The 21,469-nt window shown below is 36.6% G+C and overlaps 1 protein-coding gene across 2 annotated transcripts in view; it reads left to right on the forward strand.

Annotated features, from left to right (window-relative positions):
- The window catches only part of SNTG1 (syntrophin gamma 1), a 313,487-nt gene that overhangs the window by 215,060 nt on the left and 76,958 nt on the right, over positions 1-21,469 (forward strand). For both annotated transcript variants that reach the window (XM_039217478.1, XM_039217480.1), the window contains exons 12-13: positions 19,078-19,194; positions 20,500-20,571. In XM_039217478.1, the coding sequence (XP_039073409.1) occupies positions 19,078-19,194; positions 20,500-20,571 (189 nt within the window). The remainder of the gene's footprint in view (positions 1-19,077; positions 19,195-20,499; positions 20,572-21,469) is intronic.

Here is a 21,469-nt window from a genome sequence, read left to right on the forward strand (position 1 = left end):
CAGAGTCCAACAATCTCCTAAGACCTCCCCATCTTTTATAGTCTCTGTCCTCTTTCCCGAGGTCAAGGCAATAGTGTCTTTCCAGCCTCCCTGCCTCCCTTCCCTTTGGGTCTAGTGCTCCAGCTCAGACACAACTTAGACTCCGTCTCTCCTCTCCTCAGACCCTCCAAGGACTTACCATCTCACTCAGAGCAAAAGCCACAGCCCTCACAGTAGTCCTAAGGGCAATTACATCTGAGGTCACCTTCCAATTTATCTCACCATCAATTACCCTCTCCAAATTTCTCTGGCCATCAGGGCCTCCCAAACCTCCCAGGCAAGCCCTGGATTTCAGCCTTCGCCTTTGTTGGCTTCTCTGCCTTAGTGCTTTTCCCAAAAACATCCATATGGGGAGCTCCCTCAGCTCCCCCAAGCCTGTACTAGGATATAACCCCCATGACACCTTCTGGCAGTCTCATCCAAAATCTCAGCCCCTTTCCAGTTCTTCCCATTTTTCCCTTCCCTCATTTCCTTACCTTGTTTCCCTTAAGACCTCTTGCTCCTTGACATAACATAGAGTTTATTTATTTTTTATCTTTTTACTTTCAGCCTTCCAAAGTGGAATCTAAGTTACATCATTGCATCGTGTATTTAGTTCACTGCTGTATCTCCAGTGCTTGTAATAGAGGCTTGACCAAACTCCTGTATTTTGTGTGCGTGTTGGGGAAAATGTTCAAGTTATCAGTCATCGGAAAATGTTACCTTTATGTGCAGAAGTTTTGGATGCTATTATATGTGACAAATCTCATAGCCAAAAAATAAATTGAGTTTTACTCCCTAATTGTGAATCAAGATGACCTAGAATTATTTTAATGGTCAGAGAAAAGTCAAACTACTATGAGCAATGTATTTCAGCTAACACTGACAAGTTGGCAGGAAATAGCCATCCTGTTTCCTATTAACATAGTTGGCCTCTGCCACCTGGTCTACCTGCTTTCTGGTGCTGACAAGGGCGTCTCTTTTTTCTTCCCTGATTGCTACTCTCCAAAATACCCTGGCACAGTCCCAAGATGCTTAATTTCAGTGTCTTGAAAGGAGACTTTGTAGCCAACCCTTTGCAGTGACAAATCAGGATAATTGCTATGGTTCCTCCATTTGGGGGACTTTGTGCTGCTCCAGTAATTGCTGGCTCAGCAGTGGTTTTCAGGGAAGCAGCTGCAAGAGGGAAAGGAGATGGTTTTTTACAGTTCATATAGAAATAACAATAGGTTCATTTGTAAACTCAGAATCAACCATGCGCCCTTCTCCCCAAAGTGAAGATTACTTCTTTCTGCTTATACCAGAGCACTCAGGGTACATGCAGCTCATTTTGTAACCTCTTTTTCATTTAAACCTCTCCTTGAGATTTGAGACTCGTTTTATTCCAATTTCTCTTAGATAAACATTAACTCAGCAAAAGTCTTGTAAAAGCCACCACAAAAATAAAACCACCTGGTGAAATGTGTAGCAAACAGTAGGTAATTGACAATACAATGAAATTGGACAAAGGGATGATTTCCTAAATGGGACAGACTGGGAAGCAAGCTAGCCTCCCGGACTGAAGGGGAGGGTGAACTAGTGTATTATTGAGATAAATACATCAAAGGCTGTGATGATACAATCTGACCTGTTACTTGGGATGAATGGCTTCAGCTCCTAAGAGTGGCGTCCACTGTGAGTGTGAAGAACAATGAAAGGAATTTAAGGATGCCTACAAATTAGAAGGTGGGTGAGCCAGTCCATGGTGATGCAACCCCAGGAAGGCTCCTCTCCAAGAAGCAGCAGGAGTGGATACTGGTGGAAGTACTCTGAGGTGCACAGTGGTTACAGTGGTGCATGATATGGTCGGCGTAGGTGTGGTTCTGTTAGAAATCCAGAAATATTGTTCAAGGCAGATAGATGGAATTGGTAGGTGCTGATGTGGCTGTCTGAAAGCAAAGGAGGCTGGTGGAATATAAAGATGATTGTATTCGGGAGCTATACACCTCCTCTCCCTTGATTTAGGGACTTGAGATGAATTCTGAAGTTCTGCAGGATAAGAGTGTTGGATGAGGGTGCCACCAAATCAGGACTCCTTGGTAAATAATTTTTAAATTCTTATTCTCTTGCCTTCCGTAGGTATTTTTGATTGCTGAGGCTGATGTTCTTAGTTGCAATATTTGAACTTCTGCTCACAAGGTGTGTACACACATGTATGCACACATACACATGAAGGCTAAAAAATGGTCTTTTTAGTGTAGAAACACAATTGATTGTTTTGTTGATTTTGGATCAGTGACTGCTAAATTCACATAATTCTGTGCTCCTCTATTCAGTTACATAGAAACTTCTGGCAAATCCATGGTCTGAATTGTGGTTACAGTTATTCAGTTTTCATTTCCAGATACTCATTTTATTATTTTGGATTTTCCAGTTAACTCCTATAATTTTTGAACTGGTATCTAAATTTTGAGCATCTATTTTGAACAAAGTAGTTTGAAGTTCTGGGTCTGATAGCTCCAAAATCTGAACCTGTGTGTGTGTGTGTGTGTGTGTGTGTGTGTGTGTGTGTGTGTTTCCCTGATTTATCTCCTGGTTTTCTGAATTGTATTTATTCTTATATCCTTTTATGGCTTCTACATATTGGTTAAAAAAGTAGACATTGCATATAAACATTATAGACACAATTTGAGCTCTGAGTGAGGTCCTCTCTTCCACTAGGGAGGATTCACTTTTATTACTGGGAAAATAAAATCAGAAGTATAGTTTTATAGTTTATCTTCTCTCAATCAGGACTGAGTGCTTATGAACGAGGCTCCAGTATTGATGAGCTGGGCCTAGTATTCATTTATTTTTACTCCCATGTTGTTGTATTCCGCCAATATTTTTCTTGGAAGGCTCTGAAATCCAACATGTTTTCCTTAAATCTTTGAATATGCAGAAACCTACTGTTTTAGCCCCTTTGCAGTTGGTTGATAATTGACAGAGACCAGGGGCAAGTGTACTGAAGGTGACTCACACGCCTGAGTTTTCCTCGTAATCAAAAGTCAGGCTGATCACGTCTTTCTGCCATGGACCTCTCTATCACAGGCAGATCAGATGAGCTGATGGCTGAGAGAAAGTTAGAGACAAATCTTCAGATTTATGTTAAAAAATGTAATGGATTTAGTGTCCTATAATTATTTTGCTGTGAGAATATACTATTTGCCTCTGTTTTATTATTCATCATGAGCATGTTGTTACCTACTATATTTTATCTTCTTAAATACCTTCCCTTCCCTTTCAGTCCCCCCCCTCCCCAAAATACTGGGAAAACATATTGTCAACCTTAAATAATACAAATGGCAATGTAATTAAACAAAGATGAGTTTATTTAAGAATAGCAGAGGAATTGCAATTTAGGCCAAGCAAACTATGGCAAACCATAGGCAAGTTCTGAGAGACAGAGGGGAGGCTAGCTTTTATTAGGTGCTAGGACAAAATTTGGGAGGGTTGCGTTAAACAAGAATGAGTTTGAGGTTGTGGTGTTGCTGAGGCGTGTAGAATGTTCCCTGTTCCTGATATGTGATGTGTGTTCTCCTTTCGTGGCTTCCTGACTCTATTTTAAGTGAGGTTTCCTTTATTCATTCTTATCCTCCATCTGTTTGATCCAGTTTTTTCTCTGAAGCCATCATTGTTGAAGCCTCAAGTTGTCCATTTCACATGAAATATTGTTGTCTATATTTATCCCTCAGTGCTGGGAAGAACCTCTCCCAGCACTCATGTCCCCCATGATGGAGGAGGGAGGAAAGAATAAGTAATGACCAGAAATCATAAATGTTAATTCAAGTGCAGCAGGTGGTGTTTCCCATAGCATAGACTATTGCTCAGCTAAAAGATAATGAAAGATTATTTAATTAACAACAAAACAATTTTTGGACAGAGTCTGAAGATCTTTGTGGGGGCAGCTATTGTGTTAGAAGATTCTGTAATATCTTTTTAAGAGTTAGGAGAGGTTTAAGATCATATTCTCAAAGACATTTACTCCTAACCAGGGAAGTATGGCCACAAAGGAAGTGAATCATAAATCCTCAAAGTCTCTTGGTAATTCATTTCTAACTCAATGATCTAAATCTAGGGGAGTCAGTCAATGAAGTATCTTGTTTGTGGAAAGTTAGGGTCACTGACAACTTAACCAGCTACCCAGGCACTTAAAGTCCCAAGGAGAATGATGACCACCACAGACCCAGATAAATCCTGCCAAGGCACCAATCACTCCTGCAAAGGTGGCATGTTAATGGACAGATAGGGGTTTTTGATGACAAATCTAGCAGTCTGAAAGGCAAAGGTTACCCTATTTAGTAATGCCTTGGGAGAAACAGATGATGGCATTATCTTTCCAGATCAATGCCAAGGTAAAGGAAAGGGGAAAAAAAGGAACAAATGGTTTTAAGTTCAGTTAAAGTATGAAGTTTTGATCTGGTGTTTGGAGGAAGCAGTCTACCTCAGCAGCAGCTACTTCTCTTCCTAGTCAATTTGATTGAGAGGCCTCCAACGCTCATACAGGACTAGCTGGCAGATGGAGCCTTCTTGGCTGTGAGATGCATATCCAAGGTTTACGTACCTGAAGTTTGGCTCTCATCTGTGTAATGAGAGGGACCTAGTATAATCTCTTCCAGAGATATTCAAGAGCACTCCTTGTTCTTAGTGATTCCAAATTAGTGGAAGAAAATGTGAAACATGAATTTGGCAAGTCATAGCCAGATTTTTGAGGAAACTAAAAGCCTGCAGGATCCAGTCCAATTTGCAGGTATATTAACAGAACCTCGAAGATAATTAACAGGTTTAGGATCTAGGGGCGCCTGGGTGGCTTAGTCGGTTGAGCGTCCAGCTTTCGCTTAGGTCATGATCTCACGGTTCGTGGGTTCGAGCCCTGCGTCGGGCTCTGTGCTGACAGCCAGCTCAGAGCCTGGAGCCTATTTCAGAGTCTGTGTCTCCCTCTCTCTCTGACTCTCCCCTGCTCACGCTGCCTCTCTCTCTCTCTCTCTCCTAGAAATAAATTAAAAAAATATTTAAATAAAAACAGGATTAGGATCTAATACAGACAAAGGTATAAACATTATTTCTTCTCTCTATAATTACTGTCACTTTAAAAAATAAGACCAATTAGTTTGCATTAAACTTTGTTTTATTTACACAAATGTAGAAAGAATAACAACTGATCATATATGTTCTTTTTCAAGATTATTTTGCTGGAACAATTTGCTTTGATGTAAGCAAATTACCAAGTCAATTTTTTTCCCCAACAGTCTTTATTGACTCTGAAAAGTCAATCTCAGTTCCTTAAAACTGTCTGGTCATATCTGAGTGTACGCACATCTCTCTCAAATATGATATTCCAGTCAAAGCTTTGATAATATATCCAATGTTTTAAATTGTGTTCTCTTACAAGGAAGATAGAGTAGATTCTTAGTGAACTTATGCCAATAACTATATTGGTATTTATAAATTCGTTTTTATAAGTATAAGAATACTCACTAAAAGTTTCTGAATTCTAGAGAGAACAAGTAGGGAGAAAAAAAGTGTTATACCTTTGTTCATAATGGTGTGTCTTACAAGATTGTAGCTTAAGAGAAAAAAAGACAAAAGTTTCCTAAAGCCTGGAAAAGAAAAATATTCGAGAACCAACAATGTTTTAAAGAGGAGGTCATAAAAATTATAATCATCTTCCTCAGTTAATTCAGTTCCATGTTATTTATTCTTTTTCTGGTTGAATCTAGTTTTTCCACCAGATCTGGAAATTTTTCCCCAGTTAAATTTCATGATTTTAAAATTACCATAAAACACTACTTGTCAAAAGTCATTTCCTTGAATCTTCTTAAAGATGAAATACTTTTGCAGGAAAATTTTTTTGTGAAAGCATCAGAATAAAGCAATAACTGTCGGTAAATGACAAAAGACGTAAAAATGGCATGGTTAAAGGTCTGATGAATATTCATTATAATGCACTTGACAAGGAAATTTGGTTATCTTAGTGAAATTCATTTTAAGATAATAACTAGAATTATAAGTGTTAACACCACATTAGGACCAATCAGATCTTTAGGAATTTCTTACAGTTACTGGGACATTTATATTTATAACATATATCCACACCAATATAAGTAAAGAAGGCTTGGAATCAACTATTTCACAATTCTTAACATGTAAGTTAACATGCCAAATAAGCCTAATTAGTTTAGTGTCTCCCTTTTCATAAGGCAAGAGAATAAATCTTTTGAGATAGCCCAGGGATCCCCTGGAGGGGAAAAAAAAAAAAACAAAGTTCAAGGTGAAAAAGACTATTATTTAGAATATGAATCTGGGGGAAGTTTGTCAACAATATCAAAATGTTTGGACACTCGGTCAAATGCAATTAGGTCACTGGGAGACAATACTTAGCTATTATTTAGCCAAAGTGGCAATCAAAGACTTCATAAGCAAATATGGAAAGTTAAATCCTTGTAAAAAGTCTTAGCTATTTAAAAATTGAACAAGTAATCAATGACTTAAAGACAAATTTTAGAATCTTTGTTTTTCTAGGGAGATTACATTAAAGGTAAAGAAAAAACTTTTTTAAGAATGCTTTAATAAGAGGAGACCAATAATGTAAGAAAACATTGTCCTTTTTTTAATGTTTTACTTATTTTTGAGAAAGGGAGTGCAAGCAGGGGTGGGGCAGAGAGAAAAGGAGGGCAGTGGATCCGAAGCTGGCTCTGGGCTGACAGCAGTGAGCCCTATGCAGGGCTTGAAGTCACAAACTGAGATCATGATGTGAGCAGAAGTTGGACACTCAACCGAATGAGCCACTTATGCACCCCAGAAACCATTTTCCTTTTAGCAGAGAAAAATAAAATTCTAGGTTTTCACCAGTGCACTTTTTAAAAATTAAGGTTTTAATGTTAATGCTAGTATAGTTAGCATACAGTGTTACATTAGTTTCAGGTATACAATATTCAACAATTCTGTCCATTACAAAGTGCTCATGATAAGTGTACTCTTAATCCCCATCACCTATTTCACCCATCCCCCACCCACCTTCCCTCTGATATGGTTTATATTATTTTAATATTTTTTATTTATTTTTGAGAGAGACAGAGACAGAATGAGCAGGGTAGGGTCAGAGAGAGAGGAGAAACACAGAGTCTGAAGACAGGTTCCAGGCTCTGAGCTGTCAGCACAGAGCCCTATGCGTGGCTTGGACCCATGAACCGTGAGATCATGACCTGAGCTGAAGCCAGATGCTCAACCAACTGATCCACCCAGGCACCCTTGATATGTTTTATTTTAAATGAGCACCCTCAGTGAAAGTTTTTTTTTTTTCAACAAGAACATATTTTACTTGAAGCATACTTCAGAATACATGGTTCTAAAAGATATATCATTCCATCCACAAAAAATAAAATGCGCATTTTCCTCAAGTACAAATAGAAGAATCCCCTGGATAAATCACACAAAAAGAGACATAAAAATATTACAAATGTGAGGGGCGCCTGGGTGGCTTAGTCGGTTAAGCGTCCGACTTTCGCTTAGGTCATGATCTCGCGGTTCGTGGGTTCGAGCCCCGCGTCGGACTCTGTGCTGACTGCCAGCTCAGAGCCTGGAGCCTGTTTCAGTCTGTGACTCCCTCTCTCTCTGACCCTCCCCTGCTCACGCTGTCTCTCTCTCTCTCTCTCTTAGAAATAAATAAAACATTTAAAAAAATATTACAAATGTGAGAGGACTGAAATTATACCAAGTGTATTTTCCAACCACAATGGTACAAAACTAAAGATCAACAATTTTAAAAGCTGGAAAATCTACAGTATAAATTTTAAATACTTAATATGTGAATATTGAAAAACACACTATTGCACAAGCAATAGGCCGAATAAGAAATCAAATGGCAAATCAAAATATGTGTCAAAACAAAGGAAAAGAAAACACGTTATTTCAAAACCCATGGGATGCAGCAAAAGCAGATGTTAGAGTGAAATTTATGCTATAAATGCTTGTATTAAGAAAAAAAAAAATTAGGGGCGCCTGGGTGGCTCAGTCGGTTAAGTGTCTGACCTTTGGCTCAGGTCATGATCTTGCTGTCTGTGAGATAGAGACCCACATCGGGCTTTGTGCTAACAGCTCAGAGCCCGGAGCCTGTTTCAGATTCTGTGTCTCCCTCTCTCTCTGCCCCTCCCCACTCATGCTCACTCTCTCTCTCTCAAAAATAAATATGTTTAAAAAAAAGTTAAAGAACTTAACATTATACTACAAGGAACTGGAAAAAGAAGAAATTTAGCTGACATTTAGTAAGGGAAAGAAATAACAAAGAAAAAAATAAATAAAATAGAGACGAGAATAAAGAACAACATAACATTAAAAGTAATGACTAGTTTTTGGCAAAAAATAAACAAAATTGGCAGTGCTTTCTAACTACATTAGGAAAAAGAGAAAACTCAAACATCAAAATGAGAAATGGAAGAAACAATGAAATAGATAACCACAAAAACACATAGTGTGATAATAGGTAACTATAGAAAAGTATATTTTAACAAATCAGATAACCTAGGGGAAAAAGAGGAGTGAATTCCAAGATTGAATCATGAATCTTTAATTCAAGAAATAGGAAACCTTCTTTGAGCTGTAACAGGAATGAAAGTTGAATCAAGACTCTCCCAGCACAGAAGAGCCCAAGTCCACATGGTTTCATCTGTGGATTCTACCAAACATTAACGAAATAATAATAATTTATGTCAGTCTTCATCAAAACCTTACAAATAATGAAATAGAGGGAACACATTCAAAATCATTCCACGAGGCCAGAGCTACACTGATACAAAAGCAGGATAAACACAACACAAGAACAAAAATGTATAGTTTGTCTGATATAAGTATTGCCACTCTGACTTTCTTTTGACATCCATTTGTGTGATAAATGTTTTTCCACCCCCTCCCTCTCAATCTGCAGGTGTCTTCAGGTCTGAAATGAGTCTCTTATAGGCAGCATACAGATGGGTCTTATTTTTTTTTTTATCCCTGTTGACACCCTATTGATTGGAGCATCTAGTCTATTTACATTCAAAGTTATTATTGATAGATATGTATTTATTGCTATTTTATTGCTTGCTTTGCCATTGTTTTTGGAGCTTTTCCCTGATATTTTCTTGTCTGTATCACTTTTGGTCTCTTATTTGCACTCAAAGAGTCCCCTTTAATATTTCTTGCAGGGCTGGTTTAGTGGTCTCAAACTCCTTTACTCTTTTTCTGGGAAACTCTTCTCTCTCCTATTCTGAATGATAGCTTGCTGGATAGATATCCTTGGCTTCAGATTTTTTTCCCCATTCAGCACTTTGAATACATCATGCCCCTCCCTTCTGGCTTGCCAAGTTTCAGGTGAGAAATGTCCAGCTAGCCTTATGGATTTTCCCTTGTAAGTCAAAGATTTCTATTCTATTGCCACTTTTAATATTTTTTCTTTATCACTGTATTTTGCAAATTTAATGACAATATGTCTTGGTGTTGGCCTGCTTTTTTTTTTTTTTTTTTCCCATTTTGATGGGAGTACTCTATGCCTTATGGATCTTGATGTCTGTTTTCTTCCTCCCCAGGTTAGGGAAGTTTTCTGCTATTATTTCTTGAAACAAATTTTATGTCCCCTTTTCTCTCTTCTTCTTCTTATGGAATTTCTGTAATACAAATATTATTATGTTTGATGGAGTCACTGCATTCCTTAAGTCTATTCTTGTGTTGCATAATTGTTCTTTCTTTTGTTTAGCTTCATTATTTTCCATTATTTTGTCTTCTAGGTCACTAATTTGTTCCTCTACTTCTTCCAGCTTGCTGTTCATTGCATTAAGCCTGTTTCCAATATTGTTTATTGCAGTCTTCATCTTTGATTGATTTTTCTTTAACCTTTTCATCTCTATGGTAAGGATCTCCCTGATGTCCTCTATTCTTTTCTCAAGCCCAGTGAGTACCCTTCTGATTGTTGCTTTAGATTCTCCATCAGGCATGTTACTTATATCTGTTTTGTTTAGATCTCTGGCTGTGGCCTTATCTTGTTCTTTCATTTGGGATAAATGCCCCAATGTTTACATTTTATCTAAGTCTCTGCCACCTTCTCTATTTAGAAAAGCCAGCTATGTCTCCTGCTCCTGAAAGTAATGGCTTAATCAAGAAGAGATCATGTAGTGCCCAAGGCCTGGTGCTTCAGGGGTGTCTTAGGTGTGTGTTTGTGTGCTCTGCTGTTGTGTGGTGATGTTCTATCCTTTAGGCCATATGCAGAGGCTCTCCTTGCGTGTTGTGGGCATCAGTTGGTCCTGGCCTGAATGTGGTGAGTTTTAAGTAAGTGTGCTCTGTTCTACTTGTGAAATAAGACCTGACACCACCTTCACCAGAGTTGAGGCCCTGCAGAACTCGCTCTCTGGTTGGGAGACGTGGTGTGGAGAGGAGTTTGTGTTCGTCTTCTGGGGGAGGAGTGTGCACACTTAACTGAAGCAAGCTTGATTTAGAAGGGTAATCTTTCCAGAGCTGTAGGGGTGGGGTTTGGTTTAGGCAAGTTAGGCAGCCTGTGTTGGCACCACACTACTTCCTAGAGGTGGCTATGTGTTTATGCTAAGGAGCAGGGGTGGGAAATGCCACTGGCCAGCTTCCTGGTCTTGGAGAGTCATCTCTGAATGCTACCTCTCAGGGACACTCTCCAAGACAAGCAGAAAATCTCCCCACTGTGCCCCAGGTGTTCTTCAGATCACTGTTTCCATGATGTCTGCGCCCAGGTTGTTTGCCTGCCTCCTCTCCAGGAACAGCACAGTGATGCCCTGGCATTATCCCAGCCAAGCTTGCTGACCTCTAAAACTCCAGGCTTTAGAGATGCCATGTGAGCAGGGACTTATGCTGGTCTTCTGGAGGGGAGCCTGCTGTGCTCGGACTGAAGCAGACATGCCTGCGAAGGGCAACACCACCAGAGTGTAGGGTTGTGGGACTTGGAATTTAGGCAGCCTGACTTGGCGCTGTGTTGCCTCCCACTGGGGACTTGGTGTTTACGCTGAGGGACAGGGGAGAGAAATGGCACTGGCCCACTCCCCTGTATCCAGAGAAGCATATCTGTGAATGCTGCCTTCCTGGGATACTCTCTGAGGCCAGTCTGCACCAGTGAGCTCTTGATACTAACTAACACTTACTATAAGATAAATTCATTTTAGGGGCACCTGGGTGGCTCAGTCAGTTAAGCGTCCGACCTCAGCTTAGGTCATCATCTCACAGTTAGTGGGTTCAAGCCCCGCGTCGGGCTCTGTGCTGACAGCCAGCTCAAAGCCTGGAGCCTGTTTCAGAGTCTGTGTCTCCTTCTCTCTCTGACCCTTCCCTGCTCAAGCTGTCTCTCTTTGTCTCACTCTCTCTCTCTCTCTCAGAAAAAAAGCATTAAAAACATATTTAAAAAAGATAAATTCATTTTAATTTTAGCCAACTTGACTACACATTAAAATTCTTTTTCAAAGATTCCTTTTCCACATTCTACAACTTTCTTTTTTTACATTCAGATTTCACCCTATGTTTTCCTTCTTTTAATAACCAGCCTCGATTTAGCACAAAATTACTTTCTTTTCCCTCAACAAGAATGTATTCCATACTTTGTACTTTCTTTTGCCAAAAGCATGCATCCTACTTTTCTTGCATATGGAAATTCTTCCCTTGTTATTCCCTACTAACTTTAATGACATTTATTAATTAGACTTCTTAACCTTTAGGAACTTTAAGAAATAAACAGTTGTGAACTAACTTTTACATTAGCATTCTGTGAAAGTATAAATACTTTCTAACATTTCTAGAAACGTGCTTTTTTGATAGAAAATTCATCAGCATAGCATAATACATGTTTGCTAATAGACTCAAGTATCTTTAATTCCTCTGTAAAAGGAAACCAAAAATTACCGTGTTTAGTAATTTATGTTTCAGCTTTTTATCCTATTTGGAAATAATCTAAATATTCATTGAGAGGCACCTGAGTGGCTCAGTCAGTTAAGTGTAGACTCTTGATGTCAAATCAGAGAATGATCTCACAGTTTTATTGGTTTCAAGCCCTGAATGGGTCTCTGCATTGACAGCATGGAGCCTGCTTGGGATTCTCCCTCTCTCTCTGCCCCTCCCCTGCTCATGTTCTTTTTCTCAAAATAAACAAATAACTTTAAAAAATCCTTTAAAAATAAAAATAAATGAATATTCATTGAATTTAACTTATCATTTAACTTAGCAAAACTTTAAGGTTTCAAGTTTTATAATAAATTGGGGAAACTATATAAAAAGTTCACCTAAAAACATTTTACCCTACTTACATCTATCTAATTTACTTGTTCATAACAATTATGTTTAGATTACACACAAAAATTTCATGAGAAATTCAACAAAATCAGCCATTGTTCAAAGCTGTTTTTCTTACTGACAAATTTTTAAACAGATAACACAACGTTGGTAGAATAGTTGTGTGTCTGCAATATATATCCTGCTGGTGTGCTGAATACATGCTTATTTTAATTACAACAAATTTAAACTAGCTTTTTTTTTTAATTTTTTTTTAATTTTTTTTTTAAACTAGCTTTTATTTGTCAAAAACTGTGCCAAGACATGTGACCCTGAAAAACATTTGGGTTAGTTTCTATTATATTTTGAGACTTTTAATGAATATTAATTCATTGGAGCTTATTTGTATAAATCAATTAAATAGAGATCATTTACAGATTAATTTTGGAGTACTATCCACCAGTGGAAAATACCAGACATCTACAATGCACATTTATAGACACACTTCAGCATACAGACACATCTAAACAGAGCTCTTACAGCTTCTATTTTACTAGTTGTAATAGAAGTTGTTTCTAGGTTGTTTTTCTGGTAAATGAAGCTGTCTATTCCACTGGCTAAAACTAGGTTTAAATGGTCTTTTATCATATGTTTTTCTTCTGGTAAGAATTACCTCCCTGAAGTTTGTACTAGAACATTTACATCTCAAAGACACAGGGAAGAATGCAAGTTATAAGCCTTTTAAGATAAATAGAAGATGGGGCGCCTGGGTGGCTTAGTTGGTTAAGCGTCCGACTTTCGCTTAGGTCATGATCTCGCGGTTCGTGGGTTCGAGCCCCGCGTCCGGCTCTGTGCTGACTGCCAGCTCAGAGCCTGGAGCCTGTTTCAGCCTGTGACTCCCTCTCTCTCTGACCCTTCCCTGCTCATGCTGTATCTCTCTCTCTCCTAAAAATAAATAAAACATTAAAAAAAAAAAAGGTAAGTAGAAGATGTTTTGGGATTTATAAAAAGGAACAGATGAACTTTTAACTGCCTCTGGAATTGCATTTCTAGTTTTGCAAAGATTTGTAAGATAAGGACAGTTGATTACAATACCTCAAATAATGGGTTTGTAACTTAAACAACACCTTAACTTAATCCACCCATCCAACTGCATTATCTTCAATTTGTTTAGAGGAGAAAGCCAAAATAAAAAAATTCTTATCACCTTCAGAATATGAGCTATGGTCACAGATTCAGTCAGACTTGGTGGTATCTCATCTTTTATTCTTTTTGTCTAATTGCTATTCTCAGAAGGTAATCCATTTACAAAACTTTTTGAGGATCCTCTCTGGATAGTGTTTTCAAGAAATGATGCTAGAACTGATCATCCATGTGCAGAAAAAGAATCGAGACATAGACCATACACCTCTCAAAAAATGTAACTCAAAGTAGACTATAGACCTAAATGTAAAATACAACTCTCTACAACTCCCAGAGATGAGAATATCTAGATGACCTTGCCTATGTTGATAAAATTTCAGATGTGACACCAAAGGTAGGATCTAGGAAAGAAACCATCGCTAACATGCAGTTCATTAAAACTTAAAACCTTTACCTTGCAAAAGACAGTATCAATAGAATGAGACAAGCCACAAAGTGGGAGAAAACATTTGCAAAACATATACCTAGTAAAGGACCATTATCCAAAATAAACAAAGCACTCTTGAAACTCAACCATAAGAAAACAACCTAATTAAAAAATGAGCCAAAGATAGTAATAGATATCAGAGAAGATATACAGAAGGCAGATAAACATATGAAAAGATATAACACATATGTCAGCAGCAGAATGAAAAAAAAAAAGAACAACAATATATATAAAATAAATAAAATTTTAAAAAAGAACTACACACCTACTACAATGGCCAAACCTGCTACACTGGCAGTGCCAAATGCTGGCAAGGATAGGAAAAACAAGAACTTAATGCATTACCGGTGAGAATAAAACATGGTATCCCACTTTGGAAGATAGTTTTGCAGTTTCTTACACAACTAAGTATACTTTTATCATACATTTCAGCTATCACCCTCCTTGGTGTACACCTGAATGGGCTGAAAACTTATGTCTACACAAAAACTTGCATGTTGATGTTTATAGCACCACTGATCATACTGCCAAAACTTGGAAGCAACCATGATAGCTTTGTAGATAAATGGGTACATAAATTGCAGTGTATCCAAAGAATGGAATATTACTCAACACTGAAAGTAAATGAGCTTTCAATCCATGAAAGGACATGGAGAAACCATAAATGTATGTTAAAAAGTGAAGGAAATCAATCTAAAAAGGCTACATACTATATGATCCTAGAGATATGACATTCCAGAAAACATAAAATAATGTAGACAGTAAAAAATCAGTAATTTCTAGGGATTGTAGAGGGAGGTATGAATCAGCAGAGGAGCACAGAGGAGTTTTAAGACAGGGAACTGATTCTGTATGATAGTATAATGGTAGGTATATGTCATTAAACATTTCACCTGTTAGAATGGCTATCATCAAAAAGACAAGAGATAACACGAGTTAGTGAGGATGTGGAGAAAGGGGTACCCTTGTCTACTTTGGGTGGGAATGTAAATTGGTGCAGACACTGTGAAAAACAGTATGGAGGCTCCTCAAAAAAATTAAAAATAGAACTACCATATGATCTACCAAGCCCACTTTTGGAAAATACCCAAAGGAGATGAAAATAGGGCCTTAAAGAGATATCTGCACTTTCATGTTCATTGTAGCATTATTCACGATAGCCAAGATATGGAAACAAACTGAGTGTCCATTAACAGATGAATGGATAAAGGAGATGTGAGACATATATTCATCCTTGAGAAAGAAGACAATCCTATTTCTTACAACATGGATGGACTTTGAGGGCATCATGTTAAGTGAAATAAGCCAGGCAGAGAAAGATGAATAGTTCATAGTGTCACTTATATGTGGAATTTTTAAAAAAGTCAAACTCATAGAAATAGAGAGTCAAAAAGTGATTACCAGGGCCTGGAGGAACTAGGGAGAGGTTTGTGTAAAGGTACAAATGTTCACCTATGAGATGAGCAGGGTCTGAAGATCGAATATATAACATGGTGACTGTAGTTAACATTGTATTGTGTAACTGAAATTTGCTGAGAGTAGAACTCAAATGTTCTTTTCTCTATAAATAAAATACAAACATAGATGAGCTGGTGGATGTGTGAAGGAGAGGGGAGAAATCCTTTCACAATAAATGTGTTCGTCAAATCATCACAATGTGCAACTTTAAATATCTTATGATTTTATTGGTCAATTTATACCTCAATAAAGCTGAAAAATAGGCAAGCTTCTAAAATATTTATCTTAAAATTATACATGCAGAAGTCCATTTGTCATTTCATATGCAAGGAAAACCATTCCTTTTAATTATTCTTGCTTCAAAAACATCCCCTTTGAAATACTCCTGCTTATATTGCCCATTTGGATTTGTAAATTTTTTTAAAGATTAAGTGATGCAGTCTTTCTTTAGAATTATCATTTGCTATGACATATGTGGGAAGAATTTACTAAAAATGACTAGGTCTCCTCAATCTTACAATTATTTCACAAGAGTCCTGGTAATGATGAAAATCAAAAAGTGCCTCAGAAATCTCTGTACAATTAAGAACTTTGTTTCCTTGTTTTGGAACAGAAGATGATGAGGGCAGTCCTTAGCCTGGAGAGCAAGCATGAAGAAATTCCCCTTACAGATGTGATAATCCCATTTTTATTAGCTATATCCTCAGCTCATCCTCAAAACTACTCTCCATTCAAAATAATAAATTATATTCATTAATATTTCTTGAAAATATCAGTATTTCATTCTTAATACTTCAGCTTCCAGCAATTTATAGAGGTGGGAAGAGGAAACAAACTCAAATTTCACAGCCTTAAGAAGCTTAAATATTTCCTTTTTGTGGTTATGTATACCACTTGATTTTTTCCTCTTGCTAATAGAGACAAAGTCATAAGCATAGAGATAAGTTTTATAAGAATGAGTTTAAATGAAAGATTCTGACCCATCATGAAGTGATGTAGTGATTAAAGTTGATATAATCCATAATAACAAAAATCTCATCCCATTGCAGTGGCCCAATAATGACAGTGCAATTTAACCATGTTTGTCAGAATTCTTTCATCTGATATGGGATGCCCGGGTGGTTCAGTGGGTTGAGCGTCTGACCTCGGCTCAGGTCATGATCTCACAGTTCGTGGGTTCAAGCCCTGCATCACCCTCTGTGCTGACAGCTAGCTCGGAGCCTGGAGCCTGCTTTGGATTCTGTGTATCCCTCTCTCTGACTCTTCCCTGCTCATGCTGCCTCTCTTTCTCTATCTCTCAGAAATAAATAAAACATTTTTTTTTAAAAAAGAATACTTTCTTTTGATAAAACTCAAAAACTCTGTCATTTTAAAATTGATATAGAACCATTACCAATAATACACATTGAGTGCTATTTTAAATGAGTTTTTATAAAACATAATGCATGTAAAGAAAGTTCATGAAGCATAGATGTGGACTTTTGATGACTCAAAAGCCAACCCCCGCATAACTACATTCTAGGTCAAGAGAAGTAGATTGTTAGCAATTCACATTTTCTCCCCACATTGCACTCTCCCAGTCACAACTGGCTTGTGGTAACCATTATCCTGACAATTTTGGTGATAATTTTCTTGCTTCACTCTAGTATTTTTTTTTTTCCCAATGAAAAATACAATTCAAAAGGCTAGTTTATTTGAAACAAATAATTTGTGCATATGTATTATTCCATATCAACTTCTTGCAATTGGCATTATGTTCTGTGAGATTCATTTATGTTGTTCCATATAACTATAATTTACTAATTTTCCTGCTGTTTCCTATTACTTTATTATACCATATATTATTGTTATTTTCATCTATAAAATATTTTGAGGGTATACAGTTTATTAATATTTCAAACTATTGATACATAGTTGGAACTAAGAAGAATAACACTGCATAAATATTCTTACACATGCGCCTCAGTGCACAAGTGTACACACTTGTGTTGAGTTGATATTAGAAGTAAAGAATCAGACTCTTACCAGATTCACACAAGCTTTCACATTACTACATGTCCTCATGACAATGTGTCACTTCCTGTCTTCTTAACTGTAGGCAGTTTGGAAGATATACACAGAAAAGGCATAATGTTTTAAAATTGTATTATAGTTTGATAGCTTTAGGGCCTACATTTAAGCCTTTAATTCATTTTTAGTTGAGTTGAGTTTAATTCATTTTTGTATATGGTGTGAGATAAGGATCTAATTTGATTCTTCTATATGTGATTATCCAGTTTTCCCAAGCCATTATACATCCTCCATTGTGTATGCTTGCATCTTTGTTGGAGATCGGCTGACCCTAAATGCATAAATGTATTTCTGGGCTCTCTTTCCTGTTCCATTAGTTTATATATCTGTTTTAACACCAGTATCTTATTGTTTTAGTTACTTTGTTTTGTAAGATTTTTTGAAATCATGAAGAATAAGGTCTCTAGCTTTGTTCCTCTTGCTCAATATTGTTTTGGCTATTAGTCTTTTGTGGTACCCTATGAATTTTAAGAAATTTTTCCTACTTCCATAGGAATGGCATTGGAACTTTGATAAGGATGGTACTGCATCTGTAGGTCAATTTGGATATTAGGAATATTTTTTAAAACATAATTATTCTATACATGAACATAGGAAGTCTATTTCTCTGTGTTTCATTTCTTTGTAAGTGAGCTAATTGTTTGGAATTAGCTTCTAAGCTGGACTTGGCTAGGCTTGGTTTCACTCTGGCCAGCTCCATAGGTTTCCATCTTGGGTATACTTGGGTAATGGCAGAAGTACAGATACTAAGTCCAACTTCCTTTTATCATGTGCATTAATATCACATTAATCATAACAGATCTCATAGCAAAAAAAAAAAAAAAAAGCGTAAGAGTAGGAAAGACCATAAAACCAAAGTAAATTATATGAGCTGGGAAACATATCCTCCCAGATTTTCTACCACATAAAGTTGTGGTAAGAGATAAATGAAATGACATATGAATCCATTGTCAGGAATATAAAATTCATTGAATATATGCTTCTGTCCATGTTTGAGCTTCAGAACAATCAAGTGCATGAAGGAGGAGTGGTTTATCTCACATTATTTCTTTTTGGAAATTGATCCACCAATATTTCAGATCTAGAGACAAAGGAGCTCTTATCATTGCCATTTGATATATGAATAATGTTTGAATAATCTATGTTCATCTTAGATTGGTTACTAAAACAAGAAATGTTATCATCCCATCCTGTCAGGTAGAAGGGAGGTGTAGTATGCCACACCAGTGGTAATCACATAGGGTACCTCTTTTTGACTTATCTCCTTTACCCATTTAAATATTTTATCCTGGGAGCGCATCTTCACTGTAAAATGCCACTAATTGAGAAACTGATAGGATAAGTCAACACATTTAATTATGAAGAAACATTTTTATAGTAGCAGTGGTGGAGAGTGGGAGATATAATTTATGTCAAGTTGGACTGCATAAGCAAACACTTGATAAGTGCTGGCGGAAATGTAACCTCTTAAGAGTGGTTCGCTTTCACTTATTGGAAAGCATATGTGGCTAATGTATTTTTCGCATCAATTAATTTGATAATTTTACGGGAGAATTAAAATACACAAGATACAAAAAATACACATCTGTAATGAGACTTCTTTTGACAGTTAATCATACTCAATTTTCTTGCAGATAGTCTACATGGGCTGGTGTGAAGCACGGGAGCAGGATCCTCTGCAAGATCGTGCGTACTCTCCAACGTTTCTAGCCCTGAGGGGATCATGTCTTTACAAGTTTCTGGCCCCTCCAGTAAGTGTTTCTGTCCAACATTTTTTATGTTTCCCATATTATGACAGAGTGACATCAATTTAATAATGGTAAATAGCATATTACCAATACAGAATAAAACCTTGGATGACGAGTAACTTGTAATATGCGTAGTACATGACACCGAATGTCACATGATCACGACTGAGCCAATGGTTCTTGAAATTTGCTTTCATATGCAAGTGCTTTGGATTACAACCATGTTTCTGGAACAAATTAGGTACACAAACCAAAGTTTTCCTGTATTTTGCAAATAAGATACAGAAAAAAAAATAGAAAACAGTTCAAAGTTTCTGAAAATATCTTACTAAAGATATATGTTCTGGCATTAAATATTTACTTTATAATCCCAGAAAAATCTAGAAGGCATTTCTATTTAGACATTTATGAGAGTCAAAATATGTTTATTATCTATGTGACACAGGTTTGCCTAAATAAAAAAACAGCATTTTGATATCCTGTATTCTAGTCATTGGGCTTTGTATTAAATATGTATGGGTACCTATTTCACCTAAGGTCTTTCTTCTGGAAACATGTACCTTATACAAAAGTAGATTTTTAATAAATATTTATTGAGCATAAATATCAATTGCCAGACCACTCACTTACAGGTATAATATTACATAGGGTGTTGGAAATATCAAGTCTGACCTGCTGCTATTTTGTATGACTATGTCTACACAAGGTTCAAAGCACCTAGAAGGCAAGAAAAAAGCCATTAATATTGATATATTTTACTATATCCCTACTCTGAATAATTTCTTATGACTAGACAGACAAGTACATGTTTCAAATGTAAGAAAGTGAAGTAACTTCATTGTACTGTTTGTTGTCTTTACAATGTTATAAGACGTTCACATCTTAAATAACTTCCTGATATAAATGATGCCTTTATAAAAAATTAAAGCCAGTGTTTATATTTAGCATTCTTCTTTGTATATAACTGGTTGGTAAACTGGGAGGTAAATTACTGTATGTGAAATATAAATACTTGGTATTTATATGTAGATACATTATATAAATAAGTAGATACTTTGGGCAAATGGACATGGTTACATATAGCATAAAACATTTGCTGAAAGAAAAAAAGAGAAATGGCAATAAAGCTTAGGAGACAGGAAACCAAAATGCCACACCTGTACTTCTATGAGAATAGCTTCACAACAGAGACTATGTAATGCACATGGGAATGTGTCATTGTGTACCATATTATAGAAGTATAATAAAGAGGGGAAATAGAGGTTATCTCTCTACAACAAATGACATGTTAGTTTCTCATCTTTAAAGGTGACAACGTGGGACTGGACCCGAGCAGAGAAAACATTTTCAGTTTATGAGATTATGTGCAAGATTCTCAAGGTAGGATCAATAAGTAGTGAACATTTTTCTGGCTCTTCCTTAGCAGTAGTTCTGAGCGCATAAGTAGCTTGTGAAAACAACTGATGCAATGACATAAAATATAAAGACAAAGAAAATGAAAAATATATATAAAAGACAGAGTGCAGAGAAGTATATAAACACCCTCATATCTGCTGGGGTAATTACAAAGAAGATACTGCAGCCCCTTGATCTGGGGACAGGAAAGAAGGAACTTGGGAAGAGTTAATTGAGGGAGAAGTAGAAAGTTCAATTGAAAACAGTCCTAATTTCAGCCTCAATTATTATCATATTTTTTCTAAGTAAAATACAAAAGAAAAAGTCTTGGATACAATATGATTGAGAAAATGCAGAAAATATAAAGACATGTGCAAAGAAAGATAATTTTTTTAATCTCAGAGTTAGGTTATCTTTATGAGTATGCAAAGAATATACACTTTATTACATAAAACAAAGTCCTGTCTTATACACAAGAGTATTGGAATAAGAAGTCATGTGAATTTTGTAAAATTTCAAATGGTTTCTAGAGCCATTTTTAAGAATCAGAACGGGAATATTTTATAAAACCTAAATAACAATCTGCATTCAGTTTCTACTCTGGGTTCTGTAAGCTTGGAAATACTACAGATGAAAATTAAATCCTTGTTAAGGTTGACCTTGTTTGTGTAACCAAGGAGAACTAAGTTCCCTGCATTTTATGTCAGTTATTTTCTTCTAGTTAAAGACTCAGTAAAAAATGCTGGAACATTTACAACATAAATGAAATGTATCAAAAGTGTCTGATGGCAGAGAAACAAAAAAAATATGATTACATCAAAAGAGTACATAATTGTTCTTGACTATAAAATAATCCTAGATTAAAACTGACATTCACAGCGTC

Source organism: Hyaena hyaena, unplaced genomic scaffold, assembly GCF_003009895.1.
Source record: "Hyaena hyaena isolate Hyena2069 unplaced genomic scaffold, ASM300989v1 scaffold_697, whole genome shotgun sequence".
Taxonomy (NCBI): domain Eukaryota; kingdom Metazoa; phylum Chordata; class Mammalia; order Carnivora; family Hyaenidae; genus Hyaena; species Hyaena hyaena.